The 14,255-nt window shown below is 39.4% G+C and overlaps 1 protein-coding gene across 3 annotated transcripts; it reads right to left on the reverse strand.

Annotated features, from left to right (window-relative positions):
• Positions 1 to 422: 422 nt before the first annotated feature.
• On the reverse strand, positions 423 to 13,174 carry rcor3 (REST corepressor 3). 3 transcript variants are annotated; one of them, XM_046857375.1, is made up of 12 exons: positions 12,913 to 13,174; positions 12,749 to 12,805; positions 10,311 to 10,388; positions 10,163 to 10,215; positions 9,053 to 9,214; positions 8,483 to 8,607; positions 8,326 to 8,404; positions 5,925 to 6,143; positions 5,256 to 5,333; positions 3,891 to 3,948; positions 3,558 to 3,802; positions 423 to 3,467 (listed from the first exon to the last, which is right to left on the reverse strand). In XM_046857375.1, exons 1-12 carry the CDS (start codon positions 13,034 to 13,036, stop codon positions 3,123 to 3,125), a joined length of 1,623 nt encoding a protein of 540 aa, XP_046713331.1. In that variant the 5' UTR covers positions 13,037 to 13,174; the 3' UTR covers positions 423 to 3,122. The 3 variants fall into 3 exon arrangements, with proteins under 3 accessions (XP_046713331.1, XP_046713330.1, XP_046713332.1); XM_046857374.1 differs by having other exon boundaries at positions 5,241 to 5,333; XM_046857376.1 differs by lacking the exon at positions 5,256 to 5,333.
• Positions 13,175 to 14,255: the final 1,081 nt, after the last annotated feature.

The following is a 14,255-nucleotide window of genomic DNA, read 5'->3' on the forward strand; positions in this document are numbered from 1 at the left end:
CCAATTTCGATACATTTTTCATCATGTTTTGATTTAGAATTGAACATGCAGTTTTGTTCCCAATGCATTTGCTTGTATTGAAATAAAAGTTAAGGATTTTGAGCTTCACTCATATATATATATATATATAAGCTTTCTAGCAACAAAATGCACTATTCTTGATGGAGCACCTTTGTAAGTCGCTCTGAATAAAGGCGTCTGCCAAATGCCATAAAATGTACGTCTTATCACAGTTCCAAATGCCTTGTTCATGGATTGTTAACACGATATCACCACTCGTCCACAGTGGGTCTGACGTCCTGCTTATCTAAAAGAGGTATTTATTAGAATTATGACTGTGCTGGTTCTGGAATCCTACTGTTCATATAAAAAACGTACCTGAGAACGAACAGCAGCCTGGAACACAAATCAGAACACAGGTGTAATGTGGCCACTCCTGCTTTAATGCCTGAAACGCAGAGGAAGTGGACATGGATACGGTCAAGTGTTACAGGGAGAGAGTTTCAATCCACTGGGAAGGCTGTTTCCTACTAAATCAGTAAGTGCTATCAAATATTTTGACATTCTAAAGAGGTAATTGTGTAAAAAAATTAAAAACAAGGGACAAACTTTTACACAGAGACCAGTACATGAAGAGTGAAAAATCAGACCACAGAGCATACATGGGAAAATACGACACAAAAGAATTCAAACACGTACACAACCATACGTACTGTAGTGACATGCAAGAAGAGCGACAACCCGGAATCTCTACAGGTGGAATCAACAAAAATGAGGTGGAATTACAGCAAAACACGGAGGAGGAGCAACCTTTGTTTTTGTTCAGGCAAACAAACGAACATAGATACCATCTCTACGTAAAAAAGGTACATCATTTAATGCTACAGGGAATGGGAATGAACGTGCACGCTGCATCAACAGCTTCATCTCTGGTTCGATCATCTGCTATGCAATGATTTAAAAAAAAAACTAAAACAAAATCAACATATACAAAAAAAATAATGGATGGCAATGGGTTTGCAGGATGATGGAAGACCTTGGCGGTCAAAATGGGGTCGTTGTCGGGTAACTATGGGCCGTGACGTTCACAGTGTGGTGAAAACACTAAATTGTCTCTTATGTTCCTTTTGTTTCTATGCAACAAATTCGGTAATGTAGCGATAAGATGATTTCCTTGACCAAACAAATATATAAAAGTCCAGATGTTTATTTTTAATCCTCCTAATGTTCATTTAAAAATCCTCCCTCAGCATGAAGAACAGCTTTACATGGTCTCGGCGTCCCAGAGCAGTTCAGTAGGATTGAGGTGCGGTGACTGGGCAGGTGGTTTCATGATAGACATCACTCCAGACGTCCGTCTGCTCTCCAAATAACACTTACAGAACTCAGACGTACTCATCGTCTAGTCGTACGGTGAAGTCGGATCCAACGAGACGCAGTCCAGACGGAACTGCTCAATGTTGGAGTACGGAATGGGAGCCGTGTTGGTTCAGGATTCTTTCCGCTTTCTGGAACCTTCACTGCTACAAAACCAATCCAAACCATCAAACCTCTACCTCAATGTGTGAGTGAGTGTGTGTGTGGTGGGGTGGTGAGGGGTCTGATCACATCTTCTCTTACACAAGTTGTTCTATTAGAGACCAAAATATCCTATTTCGACTCTAGAGAACTTTTATTCCACTCATTTACTGTCCAATTTAACCTTCAACCGAGATTGTTGCAGAGAAACAAAACGAACACGTGTCTCACAGCCCATAAAATTCTGTTTCCACATTTTTGACATGGATCTGAATGAGACATTTTTTTGTACTGTAGAAACATACTGAAAGACCATCGACTGCCACCAATTTTTAGTCTCCATGACTCCACCGTTTTTAAGACCACTCTAGGCGAAAGAACCAAAAATAATAAATCAGCCGCCCAGTCGATGATCGTATCATAAAACGTACACCGGAGTAGTGTTGTGTAAAAATCTGAGACTTTGTGATAAATGTTTAAAATCTGAAATGTTTTAAATAAAAGACAAATGTTCTCTTAAACCTTAAGAGCACTTTCATGGTGAAAATCGATCTGGAACGATAGGCATTAATCTGTCGGTAGTCTTTAGCACCAAGTATAAAAATAAATAAATGTTTATATACACACACACGACAAAAGGAGTCAACAACAACAAACAAAAAAAAGAACGATGCAGGAAAAGGAAATACAGCAGGACTTGATTTTTGCCTTTTCAATAATAATAATGATAAAAACACACAAAAGAAAAAAACGAAACAGTCGGTATTAGTTTCTGACTGCGAGCGAGAACCATCACCGCAGAATCAAAAGTCTTAGAGGGTGAAGTCAGACTTCAATTCCTCCTGCCTGACCAGAGTGTTTCAAGCTTGAGAAGTGTATTGTTTGGTTGTAGAGCGTCTCGTGGTTTCGGAGGAGTTGGGTCAGGTCCAGAGCAAGACTTTTGGTTTTGCAGCGATGATGTCGTAAGAGCGTCCCCCACCCCCCCCCAACCACAAGGGTCAGTTTCACAATATTTAAATAAACATAAAATACACATGTCGATCAAAGGCTAGCGTTCCATACTGTACATGCAGTACATAGGGACCATTAAAAGGAAAAATCCACTGGATCTTTAATGCTGGATTAGTGTTTTTCTTGGCACTGTTTGAATCCACTCCCTTAAAGGGGAAAAAAAAGATCACTGCAAATCAGTAGAAAGTTCTTCTGAGAGTCAATGAGGAAACATTTCTATCCTGATCGGAGTGTCTTTTTCCCCAGAATGACTCCACCCCAATCCCCAAAAGTGCTCAATGAATGGTTTGTTTAGTGTGGATATTTGTATGTATGTAAAAATCACTAGGTGATCATCTAACTGAAGGTTTTAAAGCACCACGTCTGATGGCGTGAACCCTAACCATCCATCCCGGATTATTTTAAATTTTTTAGCGCTGACAAACTTCCAGGCAAGAAACACTGTTCTGGCACATTGTGGTGGATGAAAACGTTCACACAACTTTATGCTGTAGGCTTTTCTACATGATCAATACTGCCCTCTGTTGACTGCAAGGAAATTTGGATGGGATTTTTTTCTTCTTCTCACTCTCATTTCTAGGTCTTGTTCTTGCTCAGTGCATGGAGGAGGATGGGTTTTCAGACGGGATGCCTACTAGTGTGGGGGGCTGCGTACCCAAACCGGCGTTGGTGGGTGCAGCAGGGCGGGGATTGAGGCGTGGGGGGAGTGGGTTGGAAGGCCGGATGAGCGGAGGTGGTTGGTTCAGAGCTGAGCGAGGTTGCAGGAAGCGGGCCTGCTGCTGGAGGGGTGGAGGCTGGCGGTGCAGTGCGGGGGTAGCTGGGAGAGAGGGCCGTAGTAACGGAGGAGGCTGGTTTAAGGACGTGCTGCCGCTTGCTGCTACCATGGCCAATGACGCTACAGCAATGGGAGACGGTCCAGAAGCAGGTGCCACCTGACCCTGTCAGTAACAAACCCACATTATTATTCATCTCATAGATATGAAACACAAAATAGTTATCATTATACCAGCATGTGTGTATAAACACACCTCCTCTTCCTCTTCATCTGTACTCTTTCCTGAAGGTGGGGTAGAGCTGGTTTTTCCGTCCTCCCCAGCAGCGGTGCTGTCTCCGTTCGGGGCACGAGTTCCCTGCTCGGCTTCCCACTCCTGCAGCACCTCCTCCAGGTTAAAGCGGCGCCGATAGTTCACGAAGAAATTCTTGACTTGCCCGACTGTTTTGTTGCCGATAACGTCTGCGATGGCCTGGAAGTCTTTGCCGTACTTGCGGACTCCTGGATGTAAATGTTCAAAAGAGTGGAAATGAAGGTCATGCACTTTAGGGCGGTTTTTAAAAAAAAGGTACACGTCGTCGGACGATACCTTGAACGGCGAGCAGCTGTTCGTCTGTTGTCCAGCGTGCGTTGACTTTTTGGTTGGACTAGAACACAAAAAAAAGAAACCGCTCTTGAAAATAGTTCATCAGAAGATTCTTTGTATAGTTAAAGGTTCACCTACAACAAAAACAAGATGACTCGGGAAGTTTTCCAGAAGAACGACTACAGACCTTTTAAGGCTTCTAGATTTTAATGTTGACAAACAGCACTGCCTTTTTCCTCTACAAACACACTATATGGACAAAAGTATTGGCACACCTGATTTTTTTTCAGCCAATACATGGTTCTCCACCAAACTGTTACCACAAGTCTTTGGAAATGGTAGCAGGTAGTAGGTTTTTCCTTCTCTTGAACCTGCAGGATAATGCCCATGTGCACAAAGCCAGCTTCATGAAAATATGGTTTGGAGTGAAAGATCTTGAGTGAGCTGCTATATTAGGTCTGAACTCAACCTTATTTGAGATGAATTGGAACACTGACTGCATCCCAGGCCTCCACACCTCACCTACATCAGTACCTGACTTTACTAACACCCCTGTAGCTGAATCAGCAGAAATCTCCATTAAATCTAGTGGAACATCTTCCCAGAAGAGTGGAGCTTATTTTAAAAGTAAAAATGAGAAGGGATGTTCAAAAAAAGCACAATGTTGCACTGATGATCAGGTGTCCACAGCCTTTTGTCCATACAGGGCATCTCTTACACAGTGTGTTTGAAGGCAATAGAAATGTGATTTTAATTCAAGAAGAGCAGAAAAAACTAAGGTTAGAGCTACACAGCTCTGTTCTGTTTGACTATTTTTTTATTAAAAATATAAATAAATATAAAAGAGGCGAATTTAAAACGTTCAACGCAACACATTTATTCACGACGTCCCTTCTTCACTCGGATATGAAAAAATAAAGAAATAAACTCTACCGAATTTTTTGACGCACACATCCGGCAATTAAAACCGTCCGTGTGGAAACAACGCAAAAGTTCTGTTTGGTGTCTTGACGATTTACTTAATTTAAAACACCATAATACCATTTTTAATCATTTACAAAAATATTTTGTCTTCATGCTCTATGTTGAGTTTGGTTTCACTAATAACAAACATACTTGTGCATAAAGCATCAATATTTGTCCATGCACATGTTTGTTAGGGTATTAAAAACGTGAAAAGCATTAAATCAAGGCACATTAACATATAAAAAAAAAAAAGTGTGAATTACAATTTAACTCACGACGATCATGCGATTAATCGTGATTAATTTATATATATATGTACACACACACACACACACACACACACACACACACACACACAATACAGAATTAACACATACAAGCTCTTACATAATTCTGATTTACCTCCGGCAGTCGGTACTCATCAATGCCAGATTCAATTCTCTGTTTCAAAGCGCTGTTCAACTGCTTGGCATTTTGCACCTAATAGATGAAGAAAATTTATACAGAATTGTTTAAATACACGATTTAAAAATACCCAATTTACAATTTCTCACTGGTAGACAGAAAACTGTTGAAAGATCAAAAACACACACTATATGGACAAAAGTATTGGGACACCTGACTTTCACACCCATATGTTGTCCACAGAAGGACAGAATGGTATACAATGTGTTTGGATGCAGTAGCATTGAAAACCTGTTCCAGCAATGTCCCTGTGCACAAAGCCATGAAGATATGCTTTACATGGTTTGGAGTGGAAGTTCTCCTGCTGTTATGGAGACATCAATCCTAATGAACATCTTTGGGATGAACTGGAAGGCACAAATCTCCACAAGCACACTCCCAACATCTTTTGGAACATCTTCCCAGAAGGGAAAAGGAGATCCATTGTGGAATGGGATGCTCTAAAAGGACATACCAATTTTATACACTGGTATCCACAAATCTTTGTCCATATAGTCTATATAACATGCTGAAACGGTCCCTTCTTGCTGAGAAGACATTTTCCTAGTGGAATAATTATTCATGGAGTAAATCAAACCACATAACCAGCTGTCCCAAACCAGTCACCTGTCTTTTAAGGGAGACGAGCTCCATGTCGAGCTGTCTGAGGACGGTGTTAGCAGCGGTGGAGCTGCAAGACACAGCCACCACGTCCTCCTGCATGAGGTACATGCCTTTCGGTGGACGGCACTTGGAACGCTGCGAGTGGTGACGATGCTGCAGGGTCTGATGGTCTCGCCGGCCCATGCTGATCTTAGAGCTTATAATTTGGGGTTCCACTGGGATCTGGAAAACACCACACAGCACAGCTTAAGCACCACAATGTTTTTGTGTCAAACAACACCATCAAAATATAACTTGGCTGAATATATTTCGGGTACAATTATTGGCACCCTATCAGGTCTCTGTGAAGAGGAGACTCTGAGCTTTTACCTTCACAGAAACCTAATGATCACTGATAATTGATTGCTAGAACTATTGACTAAAACCCTACCAATAGTTTTTCCGGGTTGCGCCTGAGAAGGCCGAGCAGTATTTTTTGTACTGGGAGTTATTTTAGACAGCAACTTGTCTTTTAAAAATCACATCAACCCTATTACAAAAACAGCTTCTTCACCTTATAAATATTGTTAAGCTAAGAAAAATTTCTATAGCTGATGCAGAGAAGCTCGTCCATGCGTTCATGACCTCCAGTCTGGACTATTGTAATGCATTACTAGGTGGATGTTCTGCATCATTAATAAACAAGCTGCAGTTAGTCCAGAAGGCAGCAGCCAGAGTTTTTACAAGGTCGAGAAAATATATGCATAATATATTTCCCCAATCTTCTCATCCCTACACTGGCTACCTGTTAAGTTCCGAATCGACTACAAACTACTGCTACTTACTTACAAAAACACTAAATGGTTTAGCTCCATGAATCTTTCCAGTCTTCTAACATGCCACAATCTGTCACGCTCCTTCAGATCTCAAAACTCTGGACTTCTAGTAGTTCCTAGAATAGTAAAGTCCACTAAAGGTGGTAGAGCATTCTCACATTTAGCTCCTAAACTTTGGAATAGTCTTCCTGACAGTGTTCGGGGCTCAGATACACTCTCCCAGTTTAAGTGCAGATTAAATATGTATCTTTTTTGTGAGTTCTACACATAACACACATCACATCATAAACTTGTGCTCCAGAACATCTGATCACATGCACATTATCAACTTGTGCTGTTAATATTATGAACAGCAGCTACGCTAATTCCTCTCCACTGCTTCTCTCTCTCTCCCCCCATCTGGAGGCGTCCTGATGTTGCTCCAGCTCCAGTTGTGTACCACTTCATGAAGATTGTGGACCTTTAAAGAAGTAGACGCCTGCAAACATCCCGAACCATCTAGGGACGTACCAGCGCATTTAGATCCCACTTCATGTGGAGTTTGGACATTGGACCTCTTTAAGTGTTTAAAGGCTCTGGCATGGAGAAGCTGGTGCCGGATCTGTGATGATCGCAAATGTTGAACTATTTTATGAGTTGCTCAGTAGCTCCTGGTTCCATAATTTCAAACGACTGTATAAGACTGTAAAAAGATCATTACTCATAATCTTACATTCCAGTGTATGTTAGTTCTTACTCTCCAGTGTTCTGTATTGTTTAAAGACTATAATCACACTTTTGATCTCACCCAAATGAGGATGAGGTTCTGCTTTTGAGTCTGGTTCCTCTAAGGTTTCTTCCTCATAACATCTAAGGGAGTTTTTCCTTGCCACAGTTGCCATGGCTGCTCATCAGGGGTAAATACACATCATTTACTTAAACTGTTGATTTCTGTAAAGCTGCTTTGAGACAATGTCTGTTGTGAAAAGCGCAATAGAAATAAACTTGACTTGGGAGAGCGGCCTCTAGAGGTGATCTGTTTTGACACTTGAGACTGCACGCTGAACGGAGAGTGGACACTGCCTCTAAAAAAGCAAATGAACAAAAAAGTGCTATAATATATACATTATAATTTATATAATTATATCTATTAATATAAATAATATATTCATATTTATTTCATTTAGCACATTTCCATGATTCAGTACTGTTTTAAAGTTTAGTGCTATATTACATATTACCTGTTATGTATGTGTTTTATTTCTTTAATCTATTATCCATTTATCCAATTGATTGATTAATTGGTCGACGTCTACTAGACAAGATATAGACACACGTCCTCCTCCAGGTTGATTTACATTCCTAGTTGGACATCACATCACAGCCCTATTCCTTGGTCTTACCCATTGTAAGACAATTTGGCGCATGTCTTACCTTTTATTTATAGAAGTCATTGTTGAGCAATGTCTCACTCAAAATCAACCTGATGTATTAAAAAATACACGTGAATGGATTTCCTTTCTCATATTAATCAAATGTGCCAATATTAGTGACGGGTTATGAAGTATTTATCAGGATAAGCTTTTTGACAGATCATGATGATGCTTTACCTCTTTCTTCGTCTCTTTAGTGGGGTCATAATCGCTGTCGTTTGCCTCGATGGGATTAGCTTCCTCCATCTCTTCATCACTAGATAATCATGAAATAAATATCTTATAATTGAGTACTTTATTTTGTAATTATAAACAGAGATTATAAACACTGCACCTTTCATCTTGATTACTTCTATTTGCCAGCTTTCTTGCTTGTCTGTCCATCAAGCTTGTCCTGGATCTGGTCTTCTTCCATGAATAGTAGTACTTCACAAGACTTGATATGGATTTATCTGGCAACTGTGATAAATCGATACAATTTTAAATTGGATGAAAATTGAACATACATGGAGAAGAAGCGTGTGTGTGTGTGTATGATCTGATGCAATGTATGAGGACTATACACACTATATGCACAAAAGTTTGTGGACACATGACTATAAAGATAAGTGCTTTTTAAATAGGCCATTTCACAATTAATCCTCATTTGCTTTTATAATATGCTCCACTCTTCTGGTTTCACCAGATCATCTGGAGGTCTGGGGGGGACAGGTGGTGTTCACGTTTATTGTTCAATAGAATTGAGATCAGAGCTCTATATCAGGAGATGTCTCGGTCAAATGAAAACAAAATCTAATTCTGCCACATCCAGTGACCTTTTATTCTACTGAATAAGAACCAAATGCGGCTGGAGAAATCAGATAATTTTGTCCACACGGTGTATGATTATCATCTTGTGACTCACCATCTGTTGGATCCTGTGAAAGCTCTTGCCATGGAAGCTGAAGGCTTGCTCAAACAGCACTTTGTCCTCCACCGTCCAGTCATCTGGGAAAGGAGTGAAGTTGGGTAGGTCTGCCAGGGACTTCTCAATGTTGTGTTTGTGCCAGAAGAGCATGCCAAGAGCCTGTCGGAAACACACAGTTGCATCAGCCTTTTCATAGGGACTGATTTAGGAGTGCTGGCTCAGTTGGCAATATATACAATAATATAATTTATTAGAATAGAATAAATCAAATGAATGCAATGCATTTTTTAAATTATATTGATTAAATTGAGTAATCAATTAAAATGGCAAAAATTAAATGGAATCAAATGAAATGAAAAACAACGCGCAAAACAAATCTTCTTTCCAGTACGGAGTGTGTCGCCACAGTGACACTGCGCTAACTCTAGTTTCATTTATTTTATACCGCCGTTGTTGTGGATGTTTTCAGAGTTAATAATAATAATTAAAATATGAGCTCAAAGTACGAGGCGGAAACTAAACAAACTTGCAGTCCGACACTTAATACGTTTCTGATGGACGTGTGTACCGACCTGAAAGCCCTGTACGAATAAATTTCAGTTTGAGATATATATATAAAATATATATATTTTTAATCAAGCCTGTTTATTTTTATTCACTATATGGACAAAAGTACTGGGATGACTTTACCAGCCATGTGGTTCTAAGCCCAAAGTTCGAGGCACATGATTACATAGAACGTCTCTGGATGCTGCAGCATTCAATTTTCCCCTTCACTTGACCCAAAGCTGTTCCAGCATCACAATGCACCTGTGCATAAAGCCAGCTCCATGAAGATCTGCTCTACATGGGTTGGAACATGTGGAGCTCTACCCCCCAACCCTAAACAGAATGAATGTGAACACTGGCTGCCCCCCAGGCCTCCTCACCTCACCTACACCAGTACCTGACTTTACCAACACCCTTGTGGCTAAACGACACAATGACAATCTCGTGGAAGATCTTCCATAAACAGGGACTAAGTGTGCAATCGGATGTTCCCAGAAACTTTTGTCCATATAATGCGTCAAAAAAACCAAACAAACAAACAAAAAAAACAGCGTCTACCTGCTCCACATTATAGCCATGTTTTTCCTTGGCGATGGCGATGTATTCATCCACTGCAGACCAAACACAAGTGTATAAGTGTTAGTACAGTCTCAATACTTTCAGGACTTTTATCTAATAAAAGTGAAAGGATTGTGTTTATGCTCACATTTAGTGTCCACGATAGTGTGATGTGGAGACCACACCAACATGCCTCCAGTGTCTTTATCAGTGTATTTTGTAGCACCTGAGGAAAAGGTAAAAAAAAAATAATTGAAATTACACAGATGTAGAAATTTGATTTATATATATAAAATATTAATAATGCACCTAAATTTACATAGAATTTCATATAAATACAGAAATTATATAGAGACATAGAAATTATATGTTGATGTGTAGAAATTATATATAGACAATTAAATATAGATAAAAAAATTTGAAACTGGTGTATAGAAATTATATACATAGCTGTGTAGAAGGTACAGTATCTCACAAAAATGAGTAACAACCCCCCCCAAAAATTACACTATAACAATACTATAGAAATTAAACAGATATTTCCGAGTAGTTAATATGCAGTTTGTAACTCTTTAGCACTCTAAAACTAGCATGGGGCTGCATGAGTGCTACTGGTACTGGGGAGCAGGAAACATGTATTCCAACATGTACTGTGACTTTCTGAAGCAGAACATGATGCCCTCCCTTCAGAGACTGGGCCAAACGGCAGTTTTTCCAACATTGAAATGCTGGACACCCCAAACACACCACCAAGATGACAACTGCCTTGCTGAGGAAGCTGAAGGTGATTTAGTGGCCAAGTATGTCTCCAGACCTGAACCCTATTGAGCACCTGTAGGGATCCTCAAGCAGAAGTTGGAATAGCACCATGTGTCTAACATCCAGCAGCTCCGTGATGTCATTATGGAGGAGTGGAAGAGGATCCCAGCAACAACCTGTGCAGCTCTGGTGAATTCCACACCCAGGAGGATTAAAGCAGTGCTGGAGAACGATTGTGCTCACACATAATATTTACACTTTGGACACGGTTTTGACATGTTCACTGAGGGTGTACTTACTTTTGTTGGCAGTTATTTAGACAATAATGGCTGTATGCTGATATTTTCAGAGGACAGTAAATCTGTACTGCTGTACAAACTGCACATTAACTACTCTAAAACTATAGTATTGTCCATAAAGAAGAAATGGTTGCTGAAATGTGAGGGGTGCACTCACTTTCGTGAGATACTGTATACAGATTGAGAAATTATAATAGATGTGAAATTTTTAGATAGATTTAGAAGTTATATAAAGATGTAAAAAGTTATATACACTGATGTGTAGAAATTATATATAGCTGTAGAAATTAATATGTAAATAATATATAGATTGAGAAATGATATTTACTATATTATATTAGGGCGGAAAAGATTCCTCGACTTACTCAAGCAATTCAAATACAAATGTTTAGTCCATTTACCTACACACAGAGCACTGTGTTTCCCCACGGACCATTATTACTGACACACCACCGGCTAAACTTCGGACCGCTCTGGGGTCTCATTTATAAACGTGCGTACGCCACTTTCCACGCAAAGCTTGTACACACCGGCCTTCAGTGTTTCCACGTTATGCGTACGCAGTAACTTGATTTTAATATTTTTATTCAAATATAGCTGCACTTTGATGTAATTAAATGCACGAAACGGGTTTATTTTTACAGGTTGCAGTTTCAGCAATAAAATTATACGATTATACGATTAATCGATGGACTAATCGAAGACTCAATTACTACAATAATCGATAGCTGTATCCCTAAATTATTTATAAATGTGTAGAAATTATATAGACAAACAAATTATAAATTGGTGTATAAATGATCCGCAGCGACCCCTAAAGGTAGAAGCCAAAATAACAAGACAAATAGTAAATAGATGTGTATAAATGGTGTGTGCATGAAGTTATATACAGACATACAAATTACATACAAATGTAGACGTTATTCATATTTAGATGTAAAACATTAATATATCAAAGTGTAGAAGTTATAAACAGTGCACACAGTCACTATAATCCTATTAAAACGTTTGCATAGTCGTTTAACAAGACCACAACCTGTACAAACACAAAGCTAACAAACTACAGAAAACAACAACAACTACAAAAAGCTTTGTGGTATTTTTTTAGAAGAATTTATAGCTATTTTATAACGTTATGGATGAATTCCGCTGTAAATCGCATTCTCGCCTCAAGCTAACAACTGTCCGGAAAGCTAGCTGAGGTAAAATAAAATCGCTTTTATTTGTGTGAATAATCGAATTATTTGAAATATATAACTAATTATATACGTTTACCTAATTACCTACCAATTATTAATAATATAACCCCCGAAATACAAATTAGATTAGCTTTGGGAGCGCTAGCAAAAACACCGAGGCTACCACCTTTGAGCGAGCTGCCTCACAGCCTTACTCATACTTCCCTACTAAGTAGTACGCGTAGCTCGCGGGAGCCACAAGTATCCGCACTACACTAGCGTGCTAACTAGTGCGGTCAGTAAGTATGCAGCGCCAGAACGCAGCAATAGAACCGCAGATCCTACCGTACCGGGTTCATACTCAGGAATACAGGCTTGGTAATCGGACCCCACACGCATTCCGACATCTGCGAAGCAAAAAAAACATATGGTGTATAAATATTTAAACAATTTAGTATGTTAAAAGTCGAAGATTTAAAGCTGGATGTTGTGAGTGTGTTCGAGGCTATACTACCGTGGTCGTCGTCGCTGCCACTCTCATCCGAAAAATGGCCATTCGAGGCGTTTGAGGGGCTTTTCGTCCCGTTAGACCGGCCTTTCCCTAAGTATTCCGACCCCTTTTCCATCATTCCGGGCATTATAATTTATAACAAAGTGGTTTTTATTCCCTGCATTAAAATAAATATGTATATATTTGCATTCACTGCACGATTTCTGTCCTCTGTTTTTGCCTGTCCCTTGCAATAAGTCCCCCCCTGCACAGCCTGAGCCTCAGCGCCTCTGATTGGTATTCATCCGCCTCCAGTATTACCCATTATTACATTTAAATATTATTAGACAATAATAGTAGGAAATCTGCTTTGTCTTTTAGTTTAATTTTAAAGGTGTTTTCCTTAAAATATAAATCCGGCTTAACTTGCAAATGAAACAGATCACATTAGTGAACTAGATTCTACGGCGGAACGAGTTGTTGTTCGCGCGAAACGGCGCCTGCGTCACAGTTGTTTATTAATACGTATTAATAATAAAAGAATACGGATTAAAATAATTCAAAATGAACGAGTGATTCGATTTTATGAGGTATTTACAGGGGGGGATGTGCCCAGAAAGTAACTCATTCGCAATAGTATGGTTACAAAAAAAAGTCCTTGTGTGTGTGTGTTAATTTAAATATTATTAACATTTTTCTTCAAATTCATTTGCTTAAAATCTGCAATTATACGTATTATTTTATGCTTTAAATGTTTTTGCTTTAAATGCAGTAAAAGACGTTACTTTCTTTTTAAACCTGTCAAATCCGTGAGCATTCTACGTATACCACTGATCTCCAGCAGATGGCGCTACAACACTGACACACAGAGTATAACTTCTAGTGGTGTAGATTGTTTTATAATTAATTAATTGATGAATAAACTTTGGTTAATTAAAGAGTTGGTACTTTAAATGTTGTAATATGACTGGTAAAGGGAGAGAGATAGCTGATATGATGGAGGGGAGAAAGGTGGATATGTTGTGTGTTTAGGAGACCAAGTGGAAAGGGAGTAAGAGCAGGAACATTGGAGGTGGATTTAAACTGTTTTATCATGTTGTGGATGGAAAGAGAAATGGTGTAGGGGTGATTCTGAAGGAAGAGTACAGTAAGAGTGTAGTGGAGGTGAAGAGAGTTTCTGATAGGGTGATGATCGTAAAGCTGGAAGTTGAAGGGTTGATGATAAATGTCATTAGTGCTTATGCTCCACAGTCGGCTGTGAGATGGAGGAGAAGGAAACATTCTGTAGTGAGTTAGATGAAGTGGTAGATGGTGTACCTAGGAATAAAGATGCAACCTGAAGTAGATTGTAAGGTGTTGGCAGGGGA

This window comes from Silurus meridionalis, chromosome 9 (assembly GCF_014805685.1).
Source record: "Silurus meridionalis isolate SWU-2019-XX chromosome 9, ASM1480568v1, whole genome shotgun sequence".
Taxonomy (NCBI): domain Eukaryota; kingdom Metazoa; phylum Chordata; class Actinopteri; order Siluriformes; family Siluridae; genus Silurus; species Silurus meridionalis.

Coding starts and splice junctions, on each gene's coding strand:
- rcor3 (XM_046857374.1), bottom strand. CDS start 13,036: ATGCCCGGAATGATGGAAAAGGGGTCGGAATACTTAGGGAAAGGCCGG. Junction 10,216..10,310: donor CACTATCGTGGACACTAAAT/GTGAGCATAAAC, acceptor TTTGGTCTGCAG/TGGATGAATACATCGCCATC. Junction 3,468..3,557: donor CAGATGAAGAGGAAGAGGAG/GTGTGTTTATAC, acceptor TGTTACTGACAG/GGTCAGGTGGCACCTGCTTC.